A 27,222-nucleotide genomic window follows, 5' to 3' on the forward strand; every position below is an offset into this window, starting at 1 on the left:
CGAATCTTCCCATCCTCCCCTACGGAGTTAGGACTTGCTTAGCCAGGTCCCACAACTGTGTAAACAAATTCCTTGCAATAAATCCACACCTGTTTTTCATTCTTGTGGGTTTGTTTAGTTGAAGTATGAACCCACCTGTGCCTGTGTGGGTTTATACCCGACTCTCAGTACCAAATTCTCTATCACTCAGGTTTCAAGTAGAGTGGCAGAACCAGCAGGAACCACCAGGAACACAGGCACAAGCGGGTTTATACTCCAACAAAACCCACAAGAAAGAAAAACAAACCAACAAAAAAACCAACAGACAAGTAAACAGAAGGCAGCAGCACAGAAGAGGGAGAAGACTGGGAGTCGAGAAACTTGGCATTTAGTCCTAGCTCGCCCCTGTCCCATCCCCTCACTGGATCTTGGTTTCCTTACATATAAAACTGGACCAGAAATCTCTAGTCTCCTCAAGCTCCAATAATATAAGCTCTTTCTTGCCTTGAAAAAAACCCCAACTCCATCATCTTCCCTCAAACAATGCTGCCCCACCCATCCCTGTTTTTGTATTTAAAAGACAAAAAACAGAAAAGAAGGGAAAGGACCGGCATTAGTGTGCCATACAGAAGGGAGAGATTCTGATTATTTCACTTAAAGTCAGTGTCTTGACAGTTTACTCTTTCTTACCTCAAAACTCTTTGATTTTAACATCTTTCCTAATACGAAAACTTTATATATCTGATATTAGAGTTTAAGAACAAAAAACAAACAGACATTTTAGAGCTAGGAAGTATGCACAGTGCTGAAGCCCTAGAGCCCTCAGAAATCACGTACTGTACACTTCACGTGATTAACGCCATTTTACGCACTCGAACCTGGAAGTCTCATCTTATTTCTAAAAGGCAAGTCTTAGTGAAATAACTTACTTCAAAGAATAACCAGAAAAATTTGTTTGGTTCTGAGAAGGAACTGGCTTGGCAGGCTCTGAGAGATGGCTAGCAGGAATGTGTGGAGAAGGCTTGTTCTCAAAACTTCTTCGGTCAAAGTATGAGAGCTGCTTTCGATAATATTCTTCATCTTCCTCAGGATCATAATGATTTGACCGGACAATATCTTCAGATGGCTTCAGTTGAGGTTTTTGAGGTTCTGGGACCCTAACAATGAATGACAAAGGGAACAACTTTTCAGCTGTTAATCTGACACAGAAAATGGAATGTATAAATCTTTTATGTTGGCCTTTCACTGCTGTGATTATTCAGAATCTGGCTGAGCAGTCCAATAGTCAAAATGGACATTCCAAATCCCTGTCCTCATACATTATATACTCAAAAGGCAGCCCTCTTCTGGCTCATGAGTCCTTTAACACACCTAATAAGCTTGCTAATTATCTGATTAGAGGCTTCATAGCCAGTTAGAAGCAGTTAACTAGAAAGAGAGAAGGGGACGTAACGAAGACAGTGGAGAACTTCTTGAAACACTCACACCAATGTCAGCAACAAGTAATAACAGAGAATTTAGAACTTTAAAAAGGATTTTTAAGAACTTTACTCTAGATCAATAAATGTTCCTCATATAAGGAAATAGCTCTATACAGTCCAAAGTTCCAGAGGGCAGAGGAAGCAGATGGGGAAGAACATTATTAAACAATTTAATACACTGTTATGTATGCTCTGCTTAGTAAATGTTAGAAACTTTGCATCAAAAATGGATAAACTTAGGGGCTGTCCCATGGCCGAGTGGTTAAATTCGCGTGCTCTGCTTCGGCGGCCCGGGGTTTTGCCTGTTTAGATCCTGGGTGCAGACACGACACCACTCGTCAGGCCATGCTGAGACGGCGTCCCACATGGCACAACTAGAAGGACCCACAGCTAAAAATACGCAACTATGTACCAGGAGGCTTTGGGAGAAAAAGGAAAAATAAAATCTTTAAAAAAAAAAAAAAAGGATAAACTTAAATAGATTTCACACACAAAAAAAGAGCTAAGCTTTCAGTTATTAGAAGTTTATATTATGTAAAACAGCTCATTTGCTAATGATACTGGCTAAAGGAGATACCACAGTAATTTACATTTTCATGAAAAGAAGTAGACATCATTAAAATAAGAGGGAAATGTGTATGCTAGATAGTAGTTAGTACTTCCTCTTTATTACAAGCACAAATGTAAGCAAATAAAACACATTAGTCAGGCAGAAGAACTGTAGCCAATCCAGTCTGTCACTTATTAGCAGTATGATGGGGCCACGGTTAAGAGCACAGCTGGCCAGGTTTCTCTCCTAGCTCTACCAAGTCCTGTAAGTGACTTAACCCCTCTCAGCTTCAGTGCCTCTTTAAAACGGGGAAAACAACCGTATTCCCTCATTGCACTGAAGTGCTTAGCACAATGGCAGGGACGTGGTGCATGCTCACTAAATGATTAATTTTAGTTATTCTGGCCAATCTAAGTCCGTTTCCTTACCCCTAAAAACTAGGAGTTCACATGTCTGAAAGCACTTTTAAAACTGAAAAACATACTACAAAATGTTAGGGCTTTAAAGTTTTTATTTTAATCATTTGCTAGAAAAGTAGCTTTTCGAAAGATCTGTTTCAGAAGGTATAATACAGACCTTTCTTTTTCTTTCCAGGACTACTGCTTTAATTAGAAAGGCTGGCAGTTTTCATTTAAGGACAAACAAGATCCTCTCCCTTTCTCCTTCCCTCCCCTATTAACACAGTACAAGGCTTGCTAACTGACTAAGAGGGTCAGATTCCTGGTCAGTTCCACACCACAAACACCACAAAGTGTACCTACCTGTAGAGTGTTTTGTCATGTTCACTGAACTGATTTTGAGGAGTGGCTTTAGGACCAATGATGGGAGCACCTGGAGGTTTAGATGCTACCTCTGGAGGCTGCAAAAAATAAGACAAACATGCCCCAAAACAGATAATTACAAAACAGGCTTCTTTTGCAGGGGGTGGTGTGGGGAGGTGAGGTTAAGAAGCATTTTGAACCGCTCTTCACTGAATGTGTCTACGTATCCAAGGCAGGAAAGACATACGTACCTTAAAACTAGTGGTGTGGTTTTCATCCTTCTTGTTCTCCAAAGATGCAGATCTTTTGTTTTCAAACATTTTAACTCTAGTGAGCACAGACTGTGGTTTCATTGCTGGATCTTCCTCTTCTTCAGTGAGAGTTGGGGGTGGAGGCAGTGGCTTCGTACTTGAAGGCAGAACTTCCGGCTTCTGCTGAGATGCAGGTATTAGAGGAGTGACAACTGCAGCACCATGGAGAGGCTCATAATGGCCTGCTTTAGAGGTAAGTCCTTGTGATGGTACTTGCTCATAACTTCGTGGGTATTGGTCAAAATACTGCTTGGCCTCAGAGGCCTTAGGGCCTGCTGAAGAATAGGGCTGTGCTTCTGGTCTGTATCTGTTATGTATGTCATATCCAGGAGCTGCTTGCTCTTCATGTCGTAGGGTGGAGGTTCTAGGTGGTTGGTCATAGCGTGGTCTGCTGTCATAGGACAGAGGAGTTGGCTCTTCAAAACGTGGGAAATACCCTCGTTCCGAGGACTCTTCAGGATGCTGTCTGGAGTCAAGGTCTCGAGGGTGCTGATTATCAAAAGAAGGCCGAGGTTGGTAGGGCTGTTTGTCATCATAATATGACCACTGCTCTTCATATGTAGGGATGCGATCTTCATAGTGTAGACGATGGTCATAGTTTCGAGAAAACTGTTCTGCATAGCTTGAGGAGTCATATCTATATGTGGGCTGCTCAAGGTCTCTGCTGGCTTGTTTCTCCACATATGGGGGCTGGGCTTCATAGCTCAGGTTAGGCTCTTTGTCTGCCCTCTGCCCTGGGTGACCAACAGCTGGCTGTTTCAAAACATGATTCTGTCTCATCATGTCCTCAGGATAAGGATCCTTTCTATATACCTGTATAAAAAATTCATGTATGAGTACAAAGGCTGGTTTTTAATTCTAGTCTACTTTAATAGATAAACTATGATTTAATATGTGAAAATGGTATGGTCTACCATTTATTACCAGGACAGAAAGAGATTAGCAGAGAAAGCTAGTTTAAGTGAAAGCTCAAAATTTATAATGCAGATAGGGGCTTTTAAGTTTTAGCATGTACTAAATGAAAAGTGAGTTAATTATTAAATTTAGTATAAAATTAATGCACTGAACTACCGAATCTGCTTGATTTGGATACTGAAAATAGAAATCATAAAGAAAATTTATGGATGCTATAATCTATAAAATACAAAAATGTTTATGATGGGTCTCAACTACATATTAAGGAATCCTGAAAGATACTGAAAACCAAAAAATAAAAATAATAAAAATATTAAGCACAAATCCCAATTAAAAGGCTTGTTTTGAAATAATCAGTATACCACTGGAAGCCATGCAAACTACAAAACTGAAATGATCTGTACTGATTTGAAAGCACTATGGTGTATAAGCCCACAGTAACAGAGCAAAAGGAACACTTAAAGGGCAAAGCAAAAATGATCATGTGCTAGACTGATGGAGAGCAACAAATTAGTGCAATGCTGCAGCACAGGTACCTTTGTTGGATCTACATGCGACGACAATGATGCTTCTTGATCTCTTAGCATTATGTGAGCTGCCTCAGAACTTGGTGTTCTTAAAGAATCAGCTTGTGGTGAGTAAGAGGTGGGAGGAGCTGGGGTGAGCTCCTCCAGTCTGACATTAGTTAAATTTACATTATGATTAACAGCAGAGGTTGATGATGCTGGGTTTGTTTCAGGCGAAAGATAAGGGACTGGAGATGAGGCTTCTGCTTTCTGTGAAGTGTTTAAAATATTTTAAATATAGTGTTTCTGTTTATTGCTAACTTCCCACTTCCATTTATAGTGGCTGGTAGACATACATTTTAAGCGTGCTGGATAACAAAACTATGACCTCATGTCCTAAATTTTTTTTAAAAATGCAGTATACTTCTGTGTAAGATGAACACACAGTTTAGAATTAAGTCCTTGCGATTCTTAAATCAAAATTAAAGTTTAATTCTTAATCTGGAGAAAGGATAAAATATACTCTTTAACTCAATCACCATATTCTAAAATTTAATAATGCACCTCTAACTACAAAACGTTGAATGCTTGCTGCTTACCTGTTGAGAGGCTGTTTTAAATCCAGGGGAGTCTATTCTATGAATTGGTTGTGGCTGCGCTTGTGGTGAATAAGAAGGATATGTTTGATTTTCATGATGCATTCCAGAGGAGTCCTCTCTTACAGGCTCAGAGGACCGTGTAATGGCAGACTCCGGTGGAGTCCCAACCTCATCATTAAGAGTTTCATCTAGTTCTTGATCAGTGTAGGCCCCGCCTTCTGTATCTGTGTCTTCATAGTCAGAAGTGTGTCTACTGTCCGTGCTATACATTGAGTATTCACTACCTGGGGCTGACAGGTAGGACAGACGATCATCATGCAAATCAAGGTCATCACTTGTAGCACCATCCGCCTGGGTCAAATAAAAGTAAATTAAAAATTTTATTCAGTAGTTCTTTAAGAGATGGCCTTTATTTTACAAGAGAGATTGAAAAGGATATTTTTCTTGGGAGAAATCACATCTATTTCTCGAAACTTCCGGTGAGGAAAGGTCAAGAAGATTGTACAGTGACACATGCAGACACACAGAGCATCGTTTGAGATCTGAAGGGCTCGGATGAATGAAATGTTGGCTGGTCAGCCAGGAGAAAGCTGGACTCTGGGGCCCAGCCCCAGAAAACAATGAAGAAACCCTGGCACCACTCAGGTTTATAAAACCTGTCAGTCACTAACTTTTCAGCCCAAAGTGAGGTAAAGAGGGAGAATGCTACCAAACCAAGCTCACAGAGACAAGGACACACTGACGGAACAGCACACGTGAGAATAACTATGAAAATAAATGCCACAGTTCAAGTTGAGTAAGAGCTTATATACATATATATATACACATATGCTTATATATACATACATATATATATATATATATATATATAAAGAAAATAACTTTTTTAAAAAGTTGGTGTTTGGCCCTGAAGCTTTTATAAAACCCAGTGGAAAAGCACTACCTAACTGCTGGTTGCCTCATTAAATTAAGAATTTTAAAGTTATTTTTCACAGATCCAGGATCCAATGGATGGCGAGGGAGATACACAGTTATACTTCTCTTTCATAAGTACTTAAGAGCTGAGTTAGTTTTCAATAGTTTACATTATCTTCTGAGTAGACCACAAAGAAAATGAGAAGTATTTAAGGGAAAGGGAGCTAAAGAGTTGCTGCAGCAGGCTGTCAGTGGACACTAATTTGAAACTAGTACCTGGATTAAACAGAACAGTCCCTGAAGATCTTGCCTGGACATTGTGCCCAGTTAGGAACGAGAGCTGAAGGATCTGGAATCCAGAATTCAGACAATCCCCCTTCCATTTCAGCATGGACTGAAGGACAAACATAAGGCTGGAACCTGAACTGAGCTTTCCATGCCGTCCCATGCCTGGCTCTGCAAGAGCCTGCCCCTGAGCAGTGCCTTCCTGATACAAAAGACTAGGGCGTGTCAGGCCTCCTGGTGGCTCTAGTTTTCAACTGAACACTTTCAGGGCTGGGGAGAGGGAGAATCCTAGGGCTCTGCTCTGGATTACAACAGAGTCTCTCCCACTGAAATTTCAATGGCTTCTAAAACTTTGTAATGGCTACTGCAAAAGAGAAGTCTTCTTGCTATCTACTCTACCCTTTAACTTGCCAGGGTTCTGGACAGCTATAACCCAGTAGCAGGCCAGGGAAATATTTAAGGCCTCAGGAAAGAATAACTTGGAACTCCTCAATCCACCTAGCTTGTGCAGTGGTATGAAATGCAGAAGTGAGCAAGGACCATAGCTTGCTTTGAACCAGGAAATGCCATAAGCCTAACACGTTAAGAAAGCCTCAGGATGACTTTTCTTAGTTTAGTAGGGAACATACAAGACTGTATCAGATCTTGCAAAAAGGAACTCTTTCTAGCAATTAGATCCAAGTAGCTCAGGAAGTCCATGAGAAATGAAGTGGTTTTAGTTTAAGAATCTATCTATTCTGATAAAACATACTTGAATGGAAAGGGGGGATAAATCAAGCTTGATTTAAACTGTAACAAATTTTTCTAATTTATAAAGTACATCAATCTATCCTAATAATAAGTGACTTACTTTTCCTCTCAAAAAAAAGTCGTGGGAGCTAAGACCTTTATTTTAAAATTCAGGCAAAGAAAAGCAGCACACAATACTACCATGAAGAGAAATTACAGAAAATTAAGATTTGCGGATTAAAAAAAACCTCTTGGATAGGTAGGCAGTATACTTTGTGCATTTATAAATTAATTTCATTTCAAGAATCACCAGTGAAGGCTATTAACACTCTACCTGACTATGGCTGCTAACAGAATTGTGCCGTTACAGAAGATTAGTATGGAGAGGACTGCAATCCTTTTTATCAAATGCCACAAGAGTAAAAATTAGTGTGGTGCTATAAAGTGGTGTAGTGGGTTTTTTCCACCTTGATTTATCTATCAAGTGTCCCAGCTGGTATGTCAGTTATTCAAAGTGGTCTGCTGATCTCATATGCACAGTCCATCCCCCAGAGTGGTACTGATGAGAAAAACCACGATTCTGACACATTAGCACAGGTGGGAATAACAGTCACTACCTCTAGGTGTAAATATTTTAACATCTCTTCTTGCAGAGGCTGTGTTTTCTGGATAAGGGGCACAGTGGTCCTAAGTATGCAGCATGCACTACCAGCGCATCTGTAGCTTTTTGGCCAGGCAGAGGAATGTACGGGCCATGCAGGGGCAAAACACAACAAAACCAAGCCAACAAGGAAAAATAAAAAAGTAAATAAATAAAGAGATATTCTCAGTCTTCCTTAGCAATCAAAATCTATTAATACTGTACTGTTCTGAAAGTAAAAGACATTAAAAACAAAAGGTTCCTTCACCTGTATACTTTGAGAAAACTATTAATTCTCCCAACCAAATGAACAGATTTTTCCCATCAAAGATTGCTATAAAACTAGAAAGATTGACAAAAGAAGGTAGTTATTTTAGAGCTATTTGAATGTATATAAAATCAAAATTCAAAGCCAAAAGGAAAGTACTGCTTTGCCTAACATTTCCTGGTAAATTTTAAGATTGTTAACAGGTGCTAAGTGGGAAAAAACCCCTCTAGGTAAGAATTTGGGGAAATGCTTAACCAAAGTAGTAAAGTATATTCTCTACTTCAGGCTTCTCAAAGCCTTTAACGTGTGGCTCTTGGACCCTCAAGGGGCCTGTGGTTTGCAGTAGTCCCCACCATCACCTGCCTTCAGAGTGGCTTTGTTCTCAGAGAAAGTCCCGAATCTCATGCGCTGAGGAGAGCACTTTGGGGAACACTCATCCAGCTCACCCAACTCCCCTCATTTTCAGAGGGGAAACTAAAGCCAGGTTCAAAAGTCATTCCTCACTCAGATAGGGGCAGAGTCAGAACTCAGCCCTGCTCTTTTGGTTATAATTTGAGAATTCTCTAAGAGAACACACTGAAGTGGTAATTCAATAGGTGGGGAAATTTTAGATCTCTTACTATCAAAAACAACTTTCATAACCCCTACATACAAATTTAAAAAACCTAAAAGCTAACTCTCCCAAAATTACTCTAATATGTTGACCCAATTAGAAAATAATGGTAACTCAAAGGCATCTCTGATTAGGTTATATAATTTATTGAACAGGTAAAAAAAGTAACAGGAAATTTCTTACCTTTCCCTCAGAAACCCATACCAACTGGTTCTGTTGTTGTTGAATTGCTTCTTTTAATGCACCATACCAACCATCATTCATTGAATTTAGGTTAATTGTAGCTGAAAACAAATTAACAACATTGTTTTATGGTTAGAAGACTGTCAAAAGTCAGAATTCATTCAACCTTGCTTAGAGCTCAATTATCACTGAGTTATTGAACGATGATGTTTGAGGATACAAACCTTTGAAATTTCTATTTCAGCATGGTACATTTTCTTTCAATCAAACAGCAACTGTTAATACAACAGTTGGAAAGCTTCCAGGCACAGGTCACCTAACTTTTAGTATGAAAACAACACATTTTTTGCCTACATATTGTTGCCCAGACACTTTAAGCTGAAAGAAGGCCTTTAATATACTCACTTGTGAAAAGATGGTGATTATTTTTACGAAGTTTATGGGACCGCTCATATAATTTCCTGGCACTTTTCCGAGATTCTGGACATAACCTCATTCTCATAGTTTTCACACCTTGCTTAGAATCAGGGTTAAGGAAGACTACAATTGGATACCACTGGGCGTAATTCAGACGATCAACTGCATTTGGTGTTACATCTAATAAAGCATGTTTGTCCTGGAGACACACACACAAAAATAAACAAGGACATGAGATAGTTAATTAAGAATCATCACCTTCTGAAAACGTCACAGCTTGGACTATATTCCACAGGGAATGGACCTTTAATTGTGCTCCAAAATGTCTCAGGAGCATGTGAGAAAAACTTGTGATCAGAAATTAATTCAATGTAATTTCTAGCACAATTTAAAAAAAATAACTTTTTAACGAGCTCACTTTGAAGACAGCCCCAATACTTGCAAGTTGACAGTATTATCTGTGTTTGGTTAGAGTGAAAATAAGTATAACAATTCAATGTTCCTGACACAATCTTAAAGAGTAACATATTCCTTACGCATATGTCAAAGTGCAACTTGAATTGTACTAACGCAATATAAAGTCTCTATTAGTATATCTGAACACCCTGTACACACTTTTTTGCGATAATGAAAGATCATCTTTTGATGCATGTAATACTATTCCATTGAAAGTAATTATCATAACGTCTTGCAGTAAGGGCTTAAGTTTCTTACAGGTATAACAGTAATAATTTTAGAAAAACTACCTTCTATATGTTCCAAGAAATGCATCATTAGGTGATTTCTTCATTGTGTGAACATCACAGAGCAAGCTTACACACACCTAGATGATACAGGTACTACACACCTAGGCTATATGGTACTAATCTTATGGGACCACCACTGTATATGTGGTCTGTTGTTGACCGAAACATCGTTATGTGGCGCTTGACTGTATTTTCAAATTAACTAAACCCCACCTCACTCAAAAACACAACATTCACAGCATATAATGAAATACATCAATCTTCAATAACTTACTTGATCTATTATTTGCTTTATTGTATGAAGACGAATAATGCCAGAGCTTCGCTGGTCAGTTCCAGCATCTCGTGGTTCACTTTCTATCCAGGAAAAAACCAAAATATCAAATTTCCATTGGTTAGATCAGTTTCTCAAGTACTGGGCACTAGTGACACATTGGGCTCCGCAATACCCAGCTGTGGGGGCTGACCTGTGCACTATGGCCTATTTAGCAGCATTCCTGGCCTCCACCAGCTAGACGCCTCTCAGCTCCATTGCAACAAATAAAAATGTCTCCAGACATGGCCAAATGTCCTCGAAGGGGCAGAACTGTCCCTGGCTGAGAACCACTGGATTAGAGCAATGTTTCCCAACAATGCTGGGATTAGGAGCAGGGAAGTGAGGCACTTGCCTCAGACACAAAATTTAAATTAAAATTAATAACAAATTAGTAATCCATAATAGACAACACGTCAAAATTTTAAAAAGAATTAAAAAATGGAACTTGAGTAAAAATTATTTAAGACTGTCACTTAGGTAAGCTAAATTTTCAAATATGGTGATTCTCTCAACTGAAAATGAGCTAAAAATGTAGACTTAAAAAATAATACTGATGAGTTGGTTTCCATTAAAGCCAGGAAAGTAAAATTATAAATTCTGGGTTTGGTATAAATAAAATATTTCAACTTAAAATGTGAGTTTTAATATGCATATTTTTCAAAAGTTCTCCAACTACTTTAATGTTCTGGAAAAAAACTGGCCATTAAAAAAGCATAAAAACATGTATATAGGGATACACATTCTTTTCTTTTGCCTAAGCCTCCAATAGGGCTTGGCATGGCACTATTTCCAAATATAGTGTGACACACAGAGAAAACAGTATTATCTGTCTGGCACACTGAGATAAACTGAGGAGACTTCTCCTGGGCAGAGCCCGACCAAGCCACTGAGGGCTGATGAGATCAGTACCTGGGCAGGTCCATAACCCATCAGCAACACTGCTGTAGCAGACTGGCTGGGAAGCTCTGGGTTAGAGACCTTTTTTATAGCAGTAGAAAGGGAACCCGGGAGCAGAGAAGGCCATTAGTTTGTAACTGTGAGACGGCCTGTGGTTTCATATTGGTCACCTGTCCTTCCCTACTGGTGTATAACATGCCAAATTCAGCACAGCCTGACTTGTAACCAAGAATCTCAGAGGTCCAATTTACATGAAATTCTTCACATTTTAAAACAGCAAAGCAGTGTCTGTGACTGTGGTCACAAGGAAAGCTTGAAAACAAAGGAAGAGCTCTGGTGTTTCAGACCAGACAAAGGCAGCAATTCAGAAGGACAAAAGTCACACTGAGGGATAAGGTGAATGAATCTAGAGAATGAGACTATGAGACAAAGCTCCCTGGGAAAAGAGGGCAGAGTTTCAAATCTGGTGGACATGGGAGAACTAGAGAGAGAGAGACCAACTTGAAGGTTTGGTTGGAGAAAATGCTACTAATTCCTTAACTCAAAAGACTCTCATTAGAGTCAAAGAGGATACATAACTAAGCTATCTGAGTCCCTTTGATAAGAGCCTGGATGTAGGGTAAACCCAATTAAACAAATCAATTCCTCTTTAAGATAGAGGTTTGTAAATCTTCACATTTGCTCTTCCCGAGTTTAAAAAACCTAAGTTTGGTTATGGGCGGGGACACCATCAACCTCTTCAGGCAAAATGTTACTCTACAAACAATGACCAAAAAAAGATCTCTTCTGAAAATAACTAACAAACTGAACGGGGAATCAGAAATAATCTATAACTTGCTCAAATTTTACTATCATTTGCATGCAAATTTTCTGAATTTCAGAAAATAAATATCCTCATTCAGCTTCACCAGCAACCAAATGAAAAGTAATATAATAATAAGGCAATGTCCTGATTCTTTAAATTAGTACTTATGTAGTTTAAAAATGTGAATGAGTGTCTCATACAGAGCCACTGGGAACAACAAAGGCAGAGCCTTTGTAGCCAGAAAAAGTTCATGTCCTAGGCTTCATTCCTTTCTATCTTTGGGAATTTGTCCAAGAAAATCACCATAAATATGGAAAAAGCTATATTCTTGAGGATTTAAAATCTTTGGGAAACAAGGTAAAGTATAAACAAGCAAACAAAATATGAACAGATTTCTGCATCCTTTATAATAGTAAAATATAAAATTGAAACAAACTATATAAACAATAGAAGGCTAATCAACCACAATTTGATTGAATAGATAATAAAATGCAAATATGGTATTACCCATTAAAAAATGGTATAAATAAAATTTTGCAAAAGTATGGTTATAAAGGGTGGAAAAAATACAAAAAGGTCAAATTTAGGGTGATGGTGATATACGTCAAAATTAGTTTTCTAACTTTTCCAAATAAAGAATGATAATTTTTGATTAGAAAAAAAATAGTTTGAGTTTTTACAAATAACTTAAAGCAAGGGTCATAACTACGTCTGTATATTTAAAGTACCATAATAGCTAAACTAATAAAAAAAATCTGCAAGCAAAATCTATTAGGCATTTAAAACACTACACCTTCAATATTTATGTTTAACATTAACTTACTATAACTGTCTGCAATAATAACTGATAGCATGAATCATGCTTTCATTACCCTTTTCACATATTTGAGAATTTCTGTTAGCTTAATAACTGAAAGCCCTGGATTGTAGCCAGAAAGGGTTGGGTTCAAAGCCAAGTTTTGTGACTCATTAGCTGAGTGTCATCAGGAAAGTTTAGACTAAAGAGGTTGGTGATGGTCCCGACCATAACCACCCTAAGGCTCAGCTTGCTTGACTTCAGCATAGGCAGTCTAATACTTACCCCATGGTGATACCGCCAGGATTAAGCAAGACTGTGTGCTAAGCAGTTTTCATATGAAGCCTAGAACTTCATAATGGTGATTCTTCTTATTATTAAAGAGAATTGGTAGAACAAGGACACAATCACTCAGGGTTTCCCTCCAAATTAAATATATGGGGTAAACTGCAAATTTTGACCTACAAAAAGGTTTTTTTCTATTAAGTCAATGGATCAGACCTATCCTTTAGAGGAGTAACTAGTAAACAAACACCCACAACCTCATCTTAAGCCAATCTTGAGGCTACTCACTTGCAATCTGATAAATATCTGGTTCTTCTCTTGCCAGCTTTTCCCTGGCAACATCAGCTATTGGTCCAAAGATGGTTACAGGCCTCAGAAATCCAGCTGGGTAAAAATTAAAAAAAAGTATCATAGTTTATACCTTTTCTTTTTTAAGCATATTGACATTAAAGGGTATTAGATTAGTCTGTAGAAAATACACTACCTTCTCGAAGAACAACTCTTTCATATGCTGGAAACTTTGTTTGAACTGGCTGAGCTGACAAATCCTCTCTGCTTTTTCGAAGATTTCTCTTGGAGCTGCGAAGACCCCGGAATCTCCAGAAGTCAGCTCGGTCTCCTCCTGCTGTTTTTGGAAGTGTGTATTGTACACTGGCCAACTGCTCAGCTCTGAAAATGAAAAGATTAAGAAAAAGTAAAATAAAATAAGAGTATTTAAAAAACAAAATAAAAAAAGACCCATAATGAAACAAAATGTCAAAATACTGGATAGACCTTCACATGCAGTTTAAATCTTAAGGGTTAAACTAAAACAAAAGAGTTTGCACAACTAAGTCAATTACAGATATGGTTAATACAATGAAAACTAATTCTTTATGTAGCCAAAATTTCCCAGTGGGATTGAAATCTGCCATCATTTAACTTGTGCTGAGAAGTATCCAAACATTCATACCTGTTCTTATTAGGGATGATGCCTCGTTCTACCTCCTTATGATTTTTACCAATTCGAATAGCCAACCAGGAGCCTAGTTTTCCATTGTACAATGTATCCACGACACGGAACACCTCTCCTTTGTTAAAACTAAGTCCGTAGGGAGATTCTTTTTCATATTCAAAATGAGTTCTAATATAGAAAGAATCTCCTACATCTGATTCTACGATACGACGATAAACTAAAAGGAATCAAAACAAAAACATTATCAATGGCTAGTGGAATAAAGGAACTAATCTGAAGGCAATACATTATGTAAAGATGCACTGATAATATTAACAATAACAAAAACAACAGTATCCAACAAATGTCGAATCCCTACTATGTATCAGGTACTGTATTAAGTATTTTGTCTCATGTACATCACTATTACCTCATGAAATGGGAACTCTTAGTATCTCCATCTTGCAGATGAGGACACTGGTGCAGAAACAGATAAAGAAAGCAACTTGTCTAAAGCCACATACATGCTTTCTATTTAAATCACCTAATTTAATTTCACTGCAAATACTATAAATATTCCCATTTTCTAAATGTGTGGTTCTCAAATGAGAGCAATGTTGCTCCCCTAGAGGATATCTGAAAATATCTGGAGACATTTTTCTTTTTTTTGATGAAGAAGATTTTGCCCTGAGCTAACATCTGTTGCCAATCTTTCTCTATTTTGTATGTGAGCCACCATCACAGCATGGCCACTGATAGGTGAGTGGTGTAGGTCTGTGCCTGGGCACCAAACCCAGGCAGCCGAAGTGGAGCATGCCAAACTTAACCACTAGGCCACTGGGGCTGGCCCCTGGAGACATTTTTGATTGTTGCAATTGTGTGTGTTGAAGGAGGGTGTGTGTGCTACTGGCGTCTAGTGAGTAGAGGCCAGGATGCTTCTAAACATCCTACAATGCACAGGTCAGCCCCTACAACAAAGAATTATTTGGCCCAAAACATCAATAGTGCTGCGGCTGAGAAGCCATGTTCTAAATGAAAAGTCTATCTGCTTAACCACAGAGAAAATTAGGCATTCTCTTGAATTAATGCAAATAAACATGACAGTATATTGCTTAGGTAACATTAGTACAAAATTCAGAAGCTGCTTGTATATACTTCTGTGTGGTTCTGATGGCTAATAAACAACTAGGATTTTTCTACGCCTTATAAAGGGTTGGATGGCATTCTACTTAAATTAGAGTGTCATAAAGTTAGGCCTACTGTTCTGTGCTAATGAGCACAGTGTAAGATTGTGAACCCTTAAATGACTTAAACTCCCTCTGAGATTAACAAATTCATTTTTCACTCAACTTTGAGTGATTTATTTACAAAAGTGAAATTAAAATCCCTATTTAAGTCCTCAAACTTCAACAAGTTTATTTTCTCCATTTTCTGACAGTATCTCACCATCCTTCTTCTTCTGAGCCAATATGGTCACTTCTTCTCCTTTAGGGAGGTCAAGCAGGAAAAGGACAGCTTCTTCTCTTATGATGTTTGTGAAATCTACATTGTTTACCTGGTTAAAATACATTTCACAAATTACTCTTGGTCATACTTTAAGATTATAAAAATATTTATCTACACAGGAAACATTCTCAGAGTTGACCTAATTTGAAAATACCACACCTTTAAGAGGGAAGAAATTTATTTTACTTTGGAGAAAATATATTCTAATTTAAAACAAGCAGAAACCAAGTAAAGGGAGTGAAGGTATAAATTCACTTACAGACTATTCACAGTGTAACCTGACATTAAAGATCATCCACTGCAAAATCTAACCAATTTTGAGCAAAAAAGACAACTTCCAATTCAAAATATCTATTATTGCAAAATCTCTAGCTTTAAATTTTTAAGTTCTAAGTTCTGTGAATGCAACCTGAAACTAATGTATGTCAATTATACCTCAGTAAAAAAAATTTTTTTTTTAATTCTGTGAAGGTGCAGTAGAGCCGTACTTTTTACTAGTCTCTGAAAAAGAAATCAAAAGGAAACAGGATTAAAAAGAAACAGTGCATACACTGTGGCATCTCTGTAAGAGCATCCGTATGATGTAGGCTCAATGTCTGCCAAGTCAATATTTACTTATATTAGAAGTTCTTTAAGGACCAAAATAAAACTTATTAAAAAGTCACCACAGTGACTATGCAGGATTACAGGTAGATTATCTTCTCAACTTCTGGAGATTTTTCACATTAAAAAAAAATCAACATACACTACTTTTTTGCTACAAAATAAAAATAAACTATTAAGAAATATTTTTAAAATGATGTATGCCCTGAATACTTCAAATAGGATATGAGATCGTAATAGATAGGTCTGTTTAATTTCTCTAGTACAGTGAAATTATACAATGTTGTATTTGAGAACAATGTAAATATCATCAGAAGCAATCACAATATAATGTCAGGTGGAAATCAGTAAGGCAGAGATGATGCCTTGACTTTTTGACATGCTAAGTTTGAAGGGAAAGGAGGAGGATGAAAATGGACACAGGCAGCCAGCACAGTGTGAGGGAACACGGGAAAAAGCTTAGAGTGAAAAGATTCTGACTGTGGGCTGCTATCTTGAGTGACCAAACCACAGATGGACACTACAAAGCAAGAGGGAAGCAGGGAGCTACTGACACTCCCCAAGTTTTAGAAGAATTATTAAAGAGGGTAGGAAAAAAATTAAAAAGATTAGAGGGGTACCAGAATGGCAGTGTTACAGAATCCAAGCAATAAAGTACTACAAGAAGGATTACTTAAGATAGTCAAAACACTGCTAAGAAATAAAGGAAAATGAGGGCTGGGGATGACATTAGTCAATGATGGCTTACGAAAATTCAGATTCAGTGGTGGTTAAGGTGGAGGCCAGACTATAAAACTTTATGACAGCAACGAATGAAAAGAAAGGAGGGAAGGGACTCAACAATATCTTCAACAAAAGGAGAGAAGTAAGACAGTGGAGGATAGATAAAGAGCCAGAGGAGAAAGAAAGAGAAAAATGTGAACAAAGCAACAAGATTCTGGAGCAGCAGACTGAATCCAGGACATGGGCAGGAGATAGCCTAAACGCAGGAAGAGAACAGAAAAGAGGTGGCAATGACAATTTGAGGTGGCGAGGTAGAGCAAAAAAAGAAACTCACATTTGATAGATTTGATTTTCTGATTTAAATGGGACGTAATTATCTACCAGACAGTTTGAATATTTTAAGAGAAGAGGAGAGAGAAAGATGGTACTACATTACTAGGCATCATTGCTTATGGAAGAGAAAGGAAAAAAAAAACAACAAAAGAAGAAAGACTCTATCGGTAGACTGCATCTAAACTGGGCTTTCTTGACTCTTGTAACAGGTCCTCTCTCTTATGGGGTATAAAGCTTCAGAGCAAGGGCAGCGTAGGTATGTGCCTCATGTACATCTCAACTCCTTGCCCCTGAGCCATCATCTGGAGTAAACAAGGTCCCAGAGGGCCAAGTGGACTGCTCCAAGGACTATTCCCATGGGAGAGGAACATGTGATGTTGCCCTGCTGGCAAGTTGTGGCCCATGGCAGAGTCTTGCCAGCCTGAATGTTTAGTTGAACTTAAAAAGACTACCTGGTGGATATTAGAGGGATCTAAAACGTTTGTTTTTTGTAGATTCTATGAATAGCAGAGATTAAAATGAAATCAGAGCATCACACTGTGAAGTCACACATAACATAACAGTAAACAAGAGCAAACGCAGGAAAGGGAAGTGACAAGTCCAGCACAACCAAAACCTGCTGGATTCTTAATCTGAATGTTTAATGGGTTCAAGAGACTGGGATATAGATCACAACCTATAATATTAGGCTTGCTGTGTTTGATGCCTTTTTCTAGACATCTAAGTACTTTCAAACCCACATTTCTGATATACTGACATACCCTGAGAATTTGATCACCCTCTTCTAAGCCTTCTTTGGCTGCGGGGCTATCTTCTAGAACGCCAGCTACAAATATTCCGACATCATTTCCACCAGCCAGGCGCAAACCCACACTATCTCCTTTTCTGAATTTTACCAATTTCATGCTGGGCCTGTTAAAACAAGTATTTCATTTGAAACAGTTAAGAGAAGCCTGAAAAGTTATAGCAAACAGCTACAATGAAAACCATATTCAGAATGAAATAAAGGACCATTATCTCTGAAATATCCTCCATACCATCTAGTGAATAAAATTTAGTATTAGAATTTCAAATCAGATTTAATAGCACTTTATTTTCTGATTAACAAAATAAGTTCTAAAATATCTGAATTTAATATGGTAGTACTGCTTTACATACCAACTTAAAAAATTATAAAAACAATGTTTACCCAATTCTCAGAGTCTTGGATATATATGGTACATTCCCTATGGCTAAAAAGAAATCTTCCATTTTTTCCCACCTCAATTCGTACCATATCATCTGTACTGAATAATGGAGAAGTACTGTTTTTTAGAGGTAGAAATTGAAGCATAGATTGACAAACTTTTCTAATACTAGGGAGTCAAAATCAGGGTCCAAGCACTGTGATCTCTACATCCAATAGAAGTGGTTTTTAAACTTTGCAGCTGATGAACTCTTTCAGTAGTTCATACAAATCACTTACTCTGCAGCCCTTCTGAATTTTAAATAAAAATCTTATCATCATTCAGCCTTTCTGGAGTAGCCTCATATTCAATCTCTGCCCCTTTCTTGCTAGAGAGAGAATGGGAAAGAATTAATGTATGTACATCCTTCTATAATCTGTGTAGTGTCAAAACCTTGTGATATTAAAACAAATACTGAAGGATGCCTTAGATGAATGGCTAGGTAAAAACAGATCATAATTACAAATTACCCTTTAGGGTAATTAACTACAAGTTACACACATAATTACAAATTATCCTTCTCGGTTTCCATAACTATCCCACATTTCAAGCCAAGTAGACACACAATTCTTCTACCTATCCTGACATGAAGTGTAGAAAAAGTCCCTTTCCTCTTAATTCACTAAGTAACAATGAGCAAATTATTAAAAACTAACTAAAGGACACAAATCAAATAAATGAATGAAAGAGTTGAGGAAAGAGAAATGTCTACTCCTTTTAAACCAACTAATGACCACCTTAGCTTTTGATATGGTTTCCTCATCTGGAACTAACATTAGCTAAACACAAATATAAGAGCCTGTAGGTTAGATGAGGTCATTCACTGCCAGGGTTCGTGGCCTCCTTGGTCCCTCCCTGAAACTATTTACCAGTTTTATCATGGAGGGTGTGAGTCTCTTGGTTGTGGTGGCATCCTACTTTTCCAGTTGAGTCAAGAGCCTTCGCACAGACTCCTCTCCCAACCCAACTGTATAGAGAGCTCTTAAACATTTCCTCAAAGTCCTGAAGACTCCATGTACCTGGAAGTCCTCTTCTAACAATGACCAATGTAGTGTGCCTCAAAAAGTAAAAATAGTTGATTGTAGTCTGTGTCCTTTAGCAAAACTTGCCTTTTTAAAACCACTATTCCAGGACAGGTTTAGGCCCAATCGCACTGTCATGTGCCCTTGATGCCTGATGTTTTATACTCTGCCCTACTTACATTATATCAACTACTTGCAATGGTAAAAAGAAGACTTTCACTAACTACTTCTGCCTCAAATCCATTCACTGGATTTGAATGAATAACCAAACCTTTCCCGGTTCAGCTACAAATCCTGCCCACATCCGCAATCCTCTTTGGTGTCTGTTCTTCAGGGCTCTCCCAGAGAAATATGTCTCTGGAATTTAACCCTTAAAGTTTCTTAAACCTTAAAGAGTTATAAAAGCTTTCAAGTAATTATTATGAAAGGAAAAAGAAGGGGACTATTCCTTTACAATTTATAAAATTTTGAATGATCAGTTACCTAGTATTAAAAATATGTGATTTTAAACTTGTGTGATACTCATCTATTTCAAGAGGTATTTCTCTCTACCTAGCTGGCTCTTGTGGTAAACCAACTTAACAGAAAAAACAGATGAGAGCAGGGGTCTGGCTCTAACTCACTTCAAGAAATTTGGTAATTTTCAATTACTTCATATTCCTTTTACTACAGAGGGAACAGAAGACTAATTTGATGACCATGATGGTTTGAAATCTGGTTATAAAATTTACATCTTAATCCCATCAAGTACAAATATAAAGCGTAATAAAAGGCGTGGAATATCAAAAACCACCTTTGAGTTGCTAACTAATCCAGAACAGGTTCTCAACCAGGGGCGATTTTGCTTCCAGGAAACATTTGGCAATGTCTGGAAACATTTTTGGTTATCACAACTAGGGGGTGCTACTGGCAGCTAGTGGCCAAGGATGCTGCTAAACATGCCACAATGAGGACAGTCTACCATGATAAACAATTATCTGGCCCAAAGGTCAATAGTACTGAAATGGAGAAACGCTGATTTTTTTTTTTTTTTTTTTTTTTTTACGCTGGGGCATTAGAAAGCTTGTGAAAATTCTGATGTCTAAATAGAAAACTATTTTTTAATTTTGTAATTCCTGACCTAAAAACTAGGTAGGAGACAGTGGTGAGAAAGAAGTAAACATCCAAAAAGTTTCTTGGTTGTTCTCTAATCTCAAACTGATTCTATCATATAAATAATTAAAAACAAAACAATCCCTAATCATAGCATTAAGTGGTAATATACTATTTTAAAAAGTATATGCAATATAATTTGCAATTGAATTCTCACTTTAAATAATACTTCATCATGAATAGAGAAGACAACACAAGTTTAAAATTGTATTACCGAAGGATCCCATCTTCATGAGTTGAATTAGGTAGGACACCATCAGATGGACTGACAGGTAAATCCACATCTGGTTGTCCAACTTGAGCATATACAGGCTTTGGTTCTAAATGAAAGAAAATTTAAACATCGCGCAAGAGTTATTTTATAAAAAGATGGAATAATGATGTACGCAACCAGTGAAAATAACCAAACAATAAAAAGTCTGTTAAAATATATACAAAATTCATCAGTAAAAATATAAGTTCAGAGAACCAGATAAAGAACATATATATTATATATATTAGAGTTTACAGTTATAAATGCTATCTTTTTTTTTTTTTGAGGAAGATTAGCCCTGGGCTAACTACTGCCAATTCTCCTCTTTTTGCTGAGGAAGACTGGCCCTGAGCTATTTATAAAATTTATAATATTTTATAAATTTTATAATATTTATAACATCCATGCCCATCTTCCTCTACTTTATATGTGGGATGACTACCACAGTGTGGCTTTTGCCAAGCGGTGCCATGTCCGCACCCAGGATCCAAACCGGTGAACCCTGGGCCGCCAAGAAGCAGAATGTGCAAACTTAACCACTGCGCTGCTGGGCCGGTCCCTAACATTTCTCTTTAATGAGCAGTGCTAGATAAGAACTTTACTCACTGTGAGTAGCTGTTAACCATGAATAATTTCTATCTAGAAAATTAGAAAAAAAAATTCATGAACGCCTACCGATCCATGTCAATCTTCCACTTACGAGGCAACAGCTGGAAGTCAAATACAAAAAAATTCACAAGAAAATGCTGGTGGTAGCAGTAGTAGTAGTAATAATAATAATAACAATAAGTGTATCTTTAAGTTTTCTGTAAACCCTGACAATTACTTCAGTCTGATTGCAAATGTTTTCTGAACTGAGTATTTTGCTCGGCTTACCTGGAAGAGTCGGGGCTTGTTTCTCATTTCTTTCAACTATAACTTCTTCCACTGTTTTAGGTGTATGATCATCTGCATGCTTTACAGGAGTTGAGATGGCCCCAGGTTTAGAAATTCTCTCTTCTTCTCTGCTCCGGAGACTATATATTAGTAAAACAAAAAATTATGAGCATGAAGATGATTGTGAAAATTACTTTTAACAAAACAGCACAAGACTAGCCAAGACAACTTCAAAAAAGAACGACAAGGGACTTGCTCTAATAGTTATCAAAATATCATAAAAACCTAGTAATTAAAACTAGAATAGTACTTCCAGAGAAACAGAAAAAATAGATCAATATAAGAAAACAGAAAATGAAGAAATATATGTACAGTAGTAAAGTTTATCTATGGAAGTGGTAGTAGTACAAAAGTGCTGGAAAAAAACATCCTGTTTAAAAAATGGGGCTGGGACAATTATCCACAAATTCAGAAAACTTAGATCTCTATGCATATCAATGACAAAAATATAAACTTGATTCTGGATGGAATGGAGTCCTAAACACAAAGTATTTTTTAAAAGTCTGTATCATTGAAAAAAGAGAAGAACTTTTAAAGTAAGACTCAATGCACAAAAGCCATAAGCTAGCAACAAAAGTGATTACATAAAAAGTTAAAAGGCTTGCAAATAATTGGAAAAAATATATGTATTGGGTTGAACCAAATGAAATGGGATTTTTTAAAATTCAAACAGCTGAATATTAGGAATTTCATATAGTTTGACATGACATACGTAAAAAATATTAAGACCATATATTGACCTAGTAACATACATAAGTAAGAATTTGATATTTAGAACATATAAAGAACTATAAATCAGTTTAAAAGAGACAACTCAAGAGAAAAATGAACAAATACTAGGAAGAAGGGTTCACCAAAAAGGATATACAAATAGACAATAAACATGAAAACACATTTGACCTCACCAGTAACTAGGGAAATGAAAATTAAAAGAACTAGAAATCATCTTATCATTCTTGAGAACTTTCACATGATAACCTCAACTGTAGGGAGGAATATGGAGAAACAGACACTCATCATGGATGGTAAAAATAAGTGTAAATAAGTACAACTATTTGCGAGCAAAATGAGAGTTATTTATCGGGGGAAAAAAAGCAAATATGCAATAATCTGTAATTTCACTTCTAGGTTTATCCTAGAAAAATACATATATGTTCAAGAAGACAGTTGTAAAAATATTCTGATATCATTTTTAATAGCAACAAAAAAATTAAAACTAAATGTCCATCAATAGTTTCCCCAGAAAAATATAAATAAAAGTTGAATCAAGACAATACACTTTTAACAAAAGAGACCAATAAATATACTTCAAATAAAAAGATAAATCAAGATCCACCATTTAAAAAGGTATAGAAGGTTTTACATCTGAGTTCTCCCAACCTCTGAAAAACAAAATAATTCCTGTTTCTTCAATTATAAAGAAAGGTCCCTAAGTCAATTTTTAAAAACTTTTTATTATGGAAAATTCCAAAGACACATAATAACACTGAGAATAGTATCATAAAAATCTTATAGGAAGATGGGTACAGATGTTAGCTCAGGGCCAGTCTTCCTCAGCAAAAAGAGGAGCATTGGTGGTTGATGTTAGCTCAGGGTTAATCTTCCTTTAAGAAACAAAAACAAAGACAAAGACAAAAACCACCTCGTGTACTCATCTTTAAAATTTTCAACATTCTGTTGACCAGCAATTAAATCTGAGGCCTGAGAATCTTAACATTCAAACCTTCACAATGATTGTACAAAAAAAGAAAACAACAGATATTTTAAATTATGAATGGGAGGAAAAAATTCTACATAAAATACTAGCTAAGGGAATTATACAATGACTACAGCACGGTTATTTCAATCAAGAGTGCATGGCTGGTTAAACATTAGGAATCTATCACATAATTCATTATTACATTCAAATATTACAGGAAAAAAATGTTAATATCAAATAGGCATGTGAAAAAATTCAACAGCCATTATAATGAAAATCATAAATAAAGCAAAGATCCAGGCAGTACCATTAATTATGAGACTATTTTCCAAAACGAAGAGCTAACATCATAATAGTGAAGGGCTGAATGTATTTACACCAAAATCAGTAAATACCACAGTGACACCTGCCAACTGATTTGAAGACTCAGATGATATAATCATGAGATAATGAGTTTGAAATATTGGGAAAAAAATTTAGTGAGTATAAAAGAATACTAAAAAACTATTTGAAAAACTATTTGAATTAAGAGAATAATTATAAATACATTAAAAAATCAGCAGATCTTTACCAATATCTCAACAATCAGACGGAAATGAAAAGGAAAAGGAAAAAATATGCCAGCAACAAGAGCATTAAAAATTATAAAAATCCTAGAGAAAATCTGTACAATCTTAGACTGGAGGACATCTCCCTAAATAAGCATGATAAAAATTCAGAAGCCCTAAAGGAAAGAGAGAAATACTTCACTAGATTAAAAATGTTTAATTGCATAGGAAAAGATATTATGAAGACTTATATTTGCAGCACACTTGCCAAAAGAGCTACTAACAACTGATGAAAATATGAAAAAGAACAACCCAAAAGAAAAATGAGCAACAGAAATGAACCAGGCAATTTACTGCGGAAGCAATCCAATGGTCAATAATCTCATGAAAAGATGCTCAGCTCCAATCTGGCAGTGTCCATGAAAATTTTAAAATATCACCAAGACATTCTTTACTTTAGGAATAAAAAGAGCCAGTACATGAAATCATAAAGATGCTACACAACATCACTTGCACAGGCAAAGCCCTAGAAACAGACTTTCCATAATACGTAGAGTTTCTCATCAAAACAGTAAGCCGGAAGGATGTTGTTAAGTGAAATTAGCTAGCTGGGAAATAATGAGCAGAGCCTGACCTTTTTTCATTATTAAAACACACACACACAAACTCCACATATGATGCTAAACGTTTGTACAAGTAGGGAGAACGGTTTAATCCAAGAGGAGTGGGAAGTGGGGAGAGGTGGAGTTGATGGATTTGACCTATTTCACTTGTTCTAATAAGCATACATTGCTTTTATAATTAAAGATAAAAACTGAAATATTAAAATAAGTTACAATGAAATAGCTATATGTAGAGACAAGAGAATAACTTTAAAACAAAAGGTGAAGAAGCACAAACTGAAGAATATATATGGTGTGACACCACTGAGGTATTAAAAAATTCTCTCTCTATATTTAAACACACACACGCGCACGTTCATGACCGCATGTAGAAAGACTTAGACGGATACAACTAAACAGGCAACAGTTGTTCACGCTGGAGGGGGAAGGAGACAAAACAGCAACCGAGAGGAATTTCAGATCTATTCCTATTACTTCAATTTTTATAACAAGAAAATATTTACATATTACTTACAAAGTAAAGACTGAAATATGTACATATATTTTTAATAACATACTTTTTTTTAGGTATGCTTTTTTTTTTGGTGAGGAAGACTGGCCCTGATCTAACATCTGTTGCCAATCTTCCTCCTTTGTTCCTCTCCCCAAAGCCCCAGTACATAGTTGTATATCCTAGTTATAAGTCATTCTAGTTCTTCTATGTGGGACGCCGCCACAGCATGGGTTGATGAGTGGTCCATAGGTCTGCAACAAGGATCCAAACTGGCGAACCCTAGGCCGCCAAAGTGGAGCAGGTGAACTTAACTACCTGGCCATGGGGCTGGCCTCTGAAATGTTCTAAAAAACTTTGAAATAGTGTTCATTTTAAAACAATAATGAACGTTGTTTTAAAATAGAATTAAATCTAACTTTAAACAAAGAATTTGGTTCTATTAATGCATATTATTAGCAGTCTCTACCAGGAAGAAGTTTCTTTCTTGTTATTCTCCTGAAAGAATACAACGTAGGCACTTTCCAAAGTTTCTGTTTTCATACTCATTTCTTCTGTGTACTCTAGTTTTAAATTATAGATATTAAATGAGCTCCATCTAAGTAAAACAGTCTTTTAGAAAAAACTATACAAACCAAAGGATTTTCTAGTTTAAACCAGAGTGAGCTACTTTTAAAACATAAAAGGTCAAAAGTTTTCTCCACTGCTTATGTAAAAAAATCTCATATACAATTAGTCCAAGAATAAATACAATTAAGCTTTATCCCCAAACTGTTCTAGGCACCTCAGAATATAAAGAGCAATAGAAAATAGTAAATTCTCTCTCCATTCTTTGCATTAAAAAATGCAAATAATATAAATATGAACATTTTAAAGAAAGAGAATGAAATTAAAGTACTACGTAATTTTACTAGTTCTATAGAGTTCTGTTGTTCTGCAACAAGCAGACTTTAAACTATTTGCCTAAAAAAGATCCAAAAACAAACATTTCCAACTAATTTTCTTCTTTCAACTTAAAAAAACTTTCTAAATTTAAAATGTGACTAACTGACATTAATAACTACCATCTCGATAACTCAGAATGAATTATAATATATTAATTTGAATGTCCTCCCCAATGATAACCAATAAATTGTTATTTGTTGTGCAATAGGGCTCTTGTTCTGTTTATCACGCAAAATTCCTGCTAGTATTTTCATCTTTGGCTAATTTTCGTATCATGTTGTCTAGCACCTTTTTTCCCTGTAATATAATTATTATGACAACATTTCAGATGGATGAAACTCACATTATCCTATTAAATTTTTCATACAATTAAGATTTGAAAATCATGGTCTTTTTTGTGCATTTCTGTTATCTACCAAAAGATGGAGGCATTATTCAATAAGAGATGTAGATCTAGAGCAGTGCTAGCAAAATGATGAAGCAAGTCACTTACGCAGTTTAAAACTTTCTAGAACCCATTTTAAATAAAACTAGGTAAAAATCAATGAATACATTTTACTTAATATAACCAAAATATTATTTTATTATGTAATCAATATAAATTATTAATGAGGTATTTTACATTCTGTTTTGTGTACTCAGTCATCAAAATCCAGTGTGTATTTCACACTTACAATACATCTCAATTTGGACTGGCCACATTTCAAATGCTCAATAGCCACACGTGGCTAGTGGCAATGAGTTACATTATAAACCAAAATGATCAACTTTTCCAAACATAGTTCTGTTATGAGCAAATGTGACCTTTAAGTTCACTGCAAGACAAAAACAAAATTTAGACACACAGAATTAGTCTACAATCAGTGAAATTATAATCAGTCTACAATTATTGAAAGAAACGGTGAGGCTGTGACAAAGAAAAGAAAACACATTTTCCTCAAATTCTTCTTAAATACTTCTACCTTAATGGCTCTCAAATAATATTTAAGCTTTATAAAAAAATAATTGTTGCTATTATGAGGAAAGTCAACTTTATACGAAAACCACCTTTGTCCAGATTCACACTCACGTTTGAGTCTGCCATACTGTGGCTCCTAGCAGTCTCCATGGAAACTTCAGGCATTCTAGGGGACCTCGGGACCCTCTTAAGGGCACTTTTGGTTTTTCCCTGGAGGCTAAGGAGACAGGTTTTGTTTTCTGGATTTTTCACTTGTACCTATCAATTTAATGGT

At 36.4% G+C, this 27,222-nt stretch overlaps 1 protein-coding gene across 5 annotated transcripts in view; it reads right to left on the reverse strand.

The window, feature by feature from the left end:
- TJP1 (tight junction protein 1) overlaps positions 1-27,222 on the reverse strand; it is a 111,263-nt gene that overhangs the window by 13,998 nt on the left and 70,043 nt on the right. For 3 of the 5 annotated variants that reach the window (XM_046652313.1, XM_046652311.1, XM_046652312.1), the window contains exons 9-23: positions 21,626-21,765; positions 20,711-20,816; positions 17,858-18,008; positions 15,378-15,486; positions 13,950-14,169; positions 13,482-13,666; positions 13,286-13,381; positions 10,173-10,255; positions 9,141-9,351; positions 8,736-8,836; positions 5,103-5,453; positions 4,534-4,773; positions 3,023-3,895; positions 2,772-2,869; positions 909-1,136 (exon numbers count right to left, since the gene is read on the reverse strand). In XM_046652313.1, coding sequence (XP_046508269.1) covers positions 909-1,136; positions 2,772-2,869; positions 3,023-3,895; positions 4,534-4,773; positions 5,103-5,453; positions 8,736-8,836; positions 9,141-9,351; positions 10,173-10,255; positions 13,286-13,381; positions 13,482-13,666; positions 13,950-14,169; positions 15,378-15,486; positions 17,858-18,008; positions 20,711-20,816; positions 21,626-21,765 — 3,192 coding nt within the window. The remainder of the gene's footprint in view (positions 1-908; positions 1,137-2,771; positions 2,870-3,022; positions 3,896-4,533; positions 4,774-5,102; positions 5,454-8,735; positions 8,837-9,140; positions 9,352-10,172; positions 10,256-13,285; positions 13,382-13,481; positions 13,667-13,949; positions 14,170-15,377; positions 15,487-17,857; positions 18,009-20,710; positions 20,817-21,625; positions 21,766-27,222) is intronic. The other 2 variants (XM_046652314.1, XM_046652315.1) reach the window with 1 other exon arrangement.

The sequence above is a fragment of the Equus quagga genome, chromosome 2 (assembly GCF_021613505.1).
Source record: "Equus quagga isolate Etosha38 chromosome 2, UCLA_HA_Equagga_1.0, whole genome shotgun sequence".
Taxonomy (NCBI): Eukaryota; Metazoa; Chordata; class Mammalia; order Perissodactyla; family Equidae; genus Equus; species Equus quagga.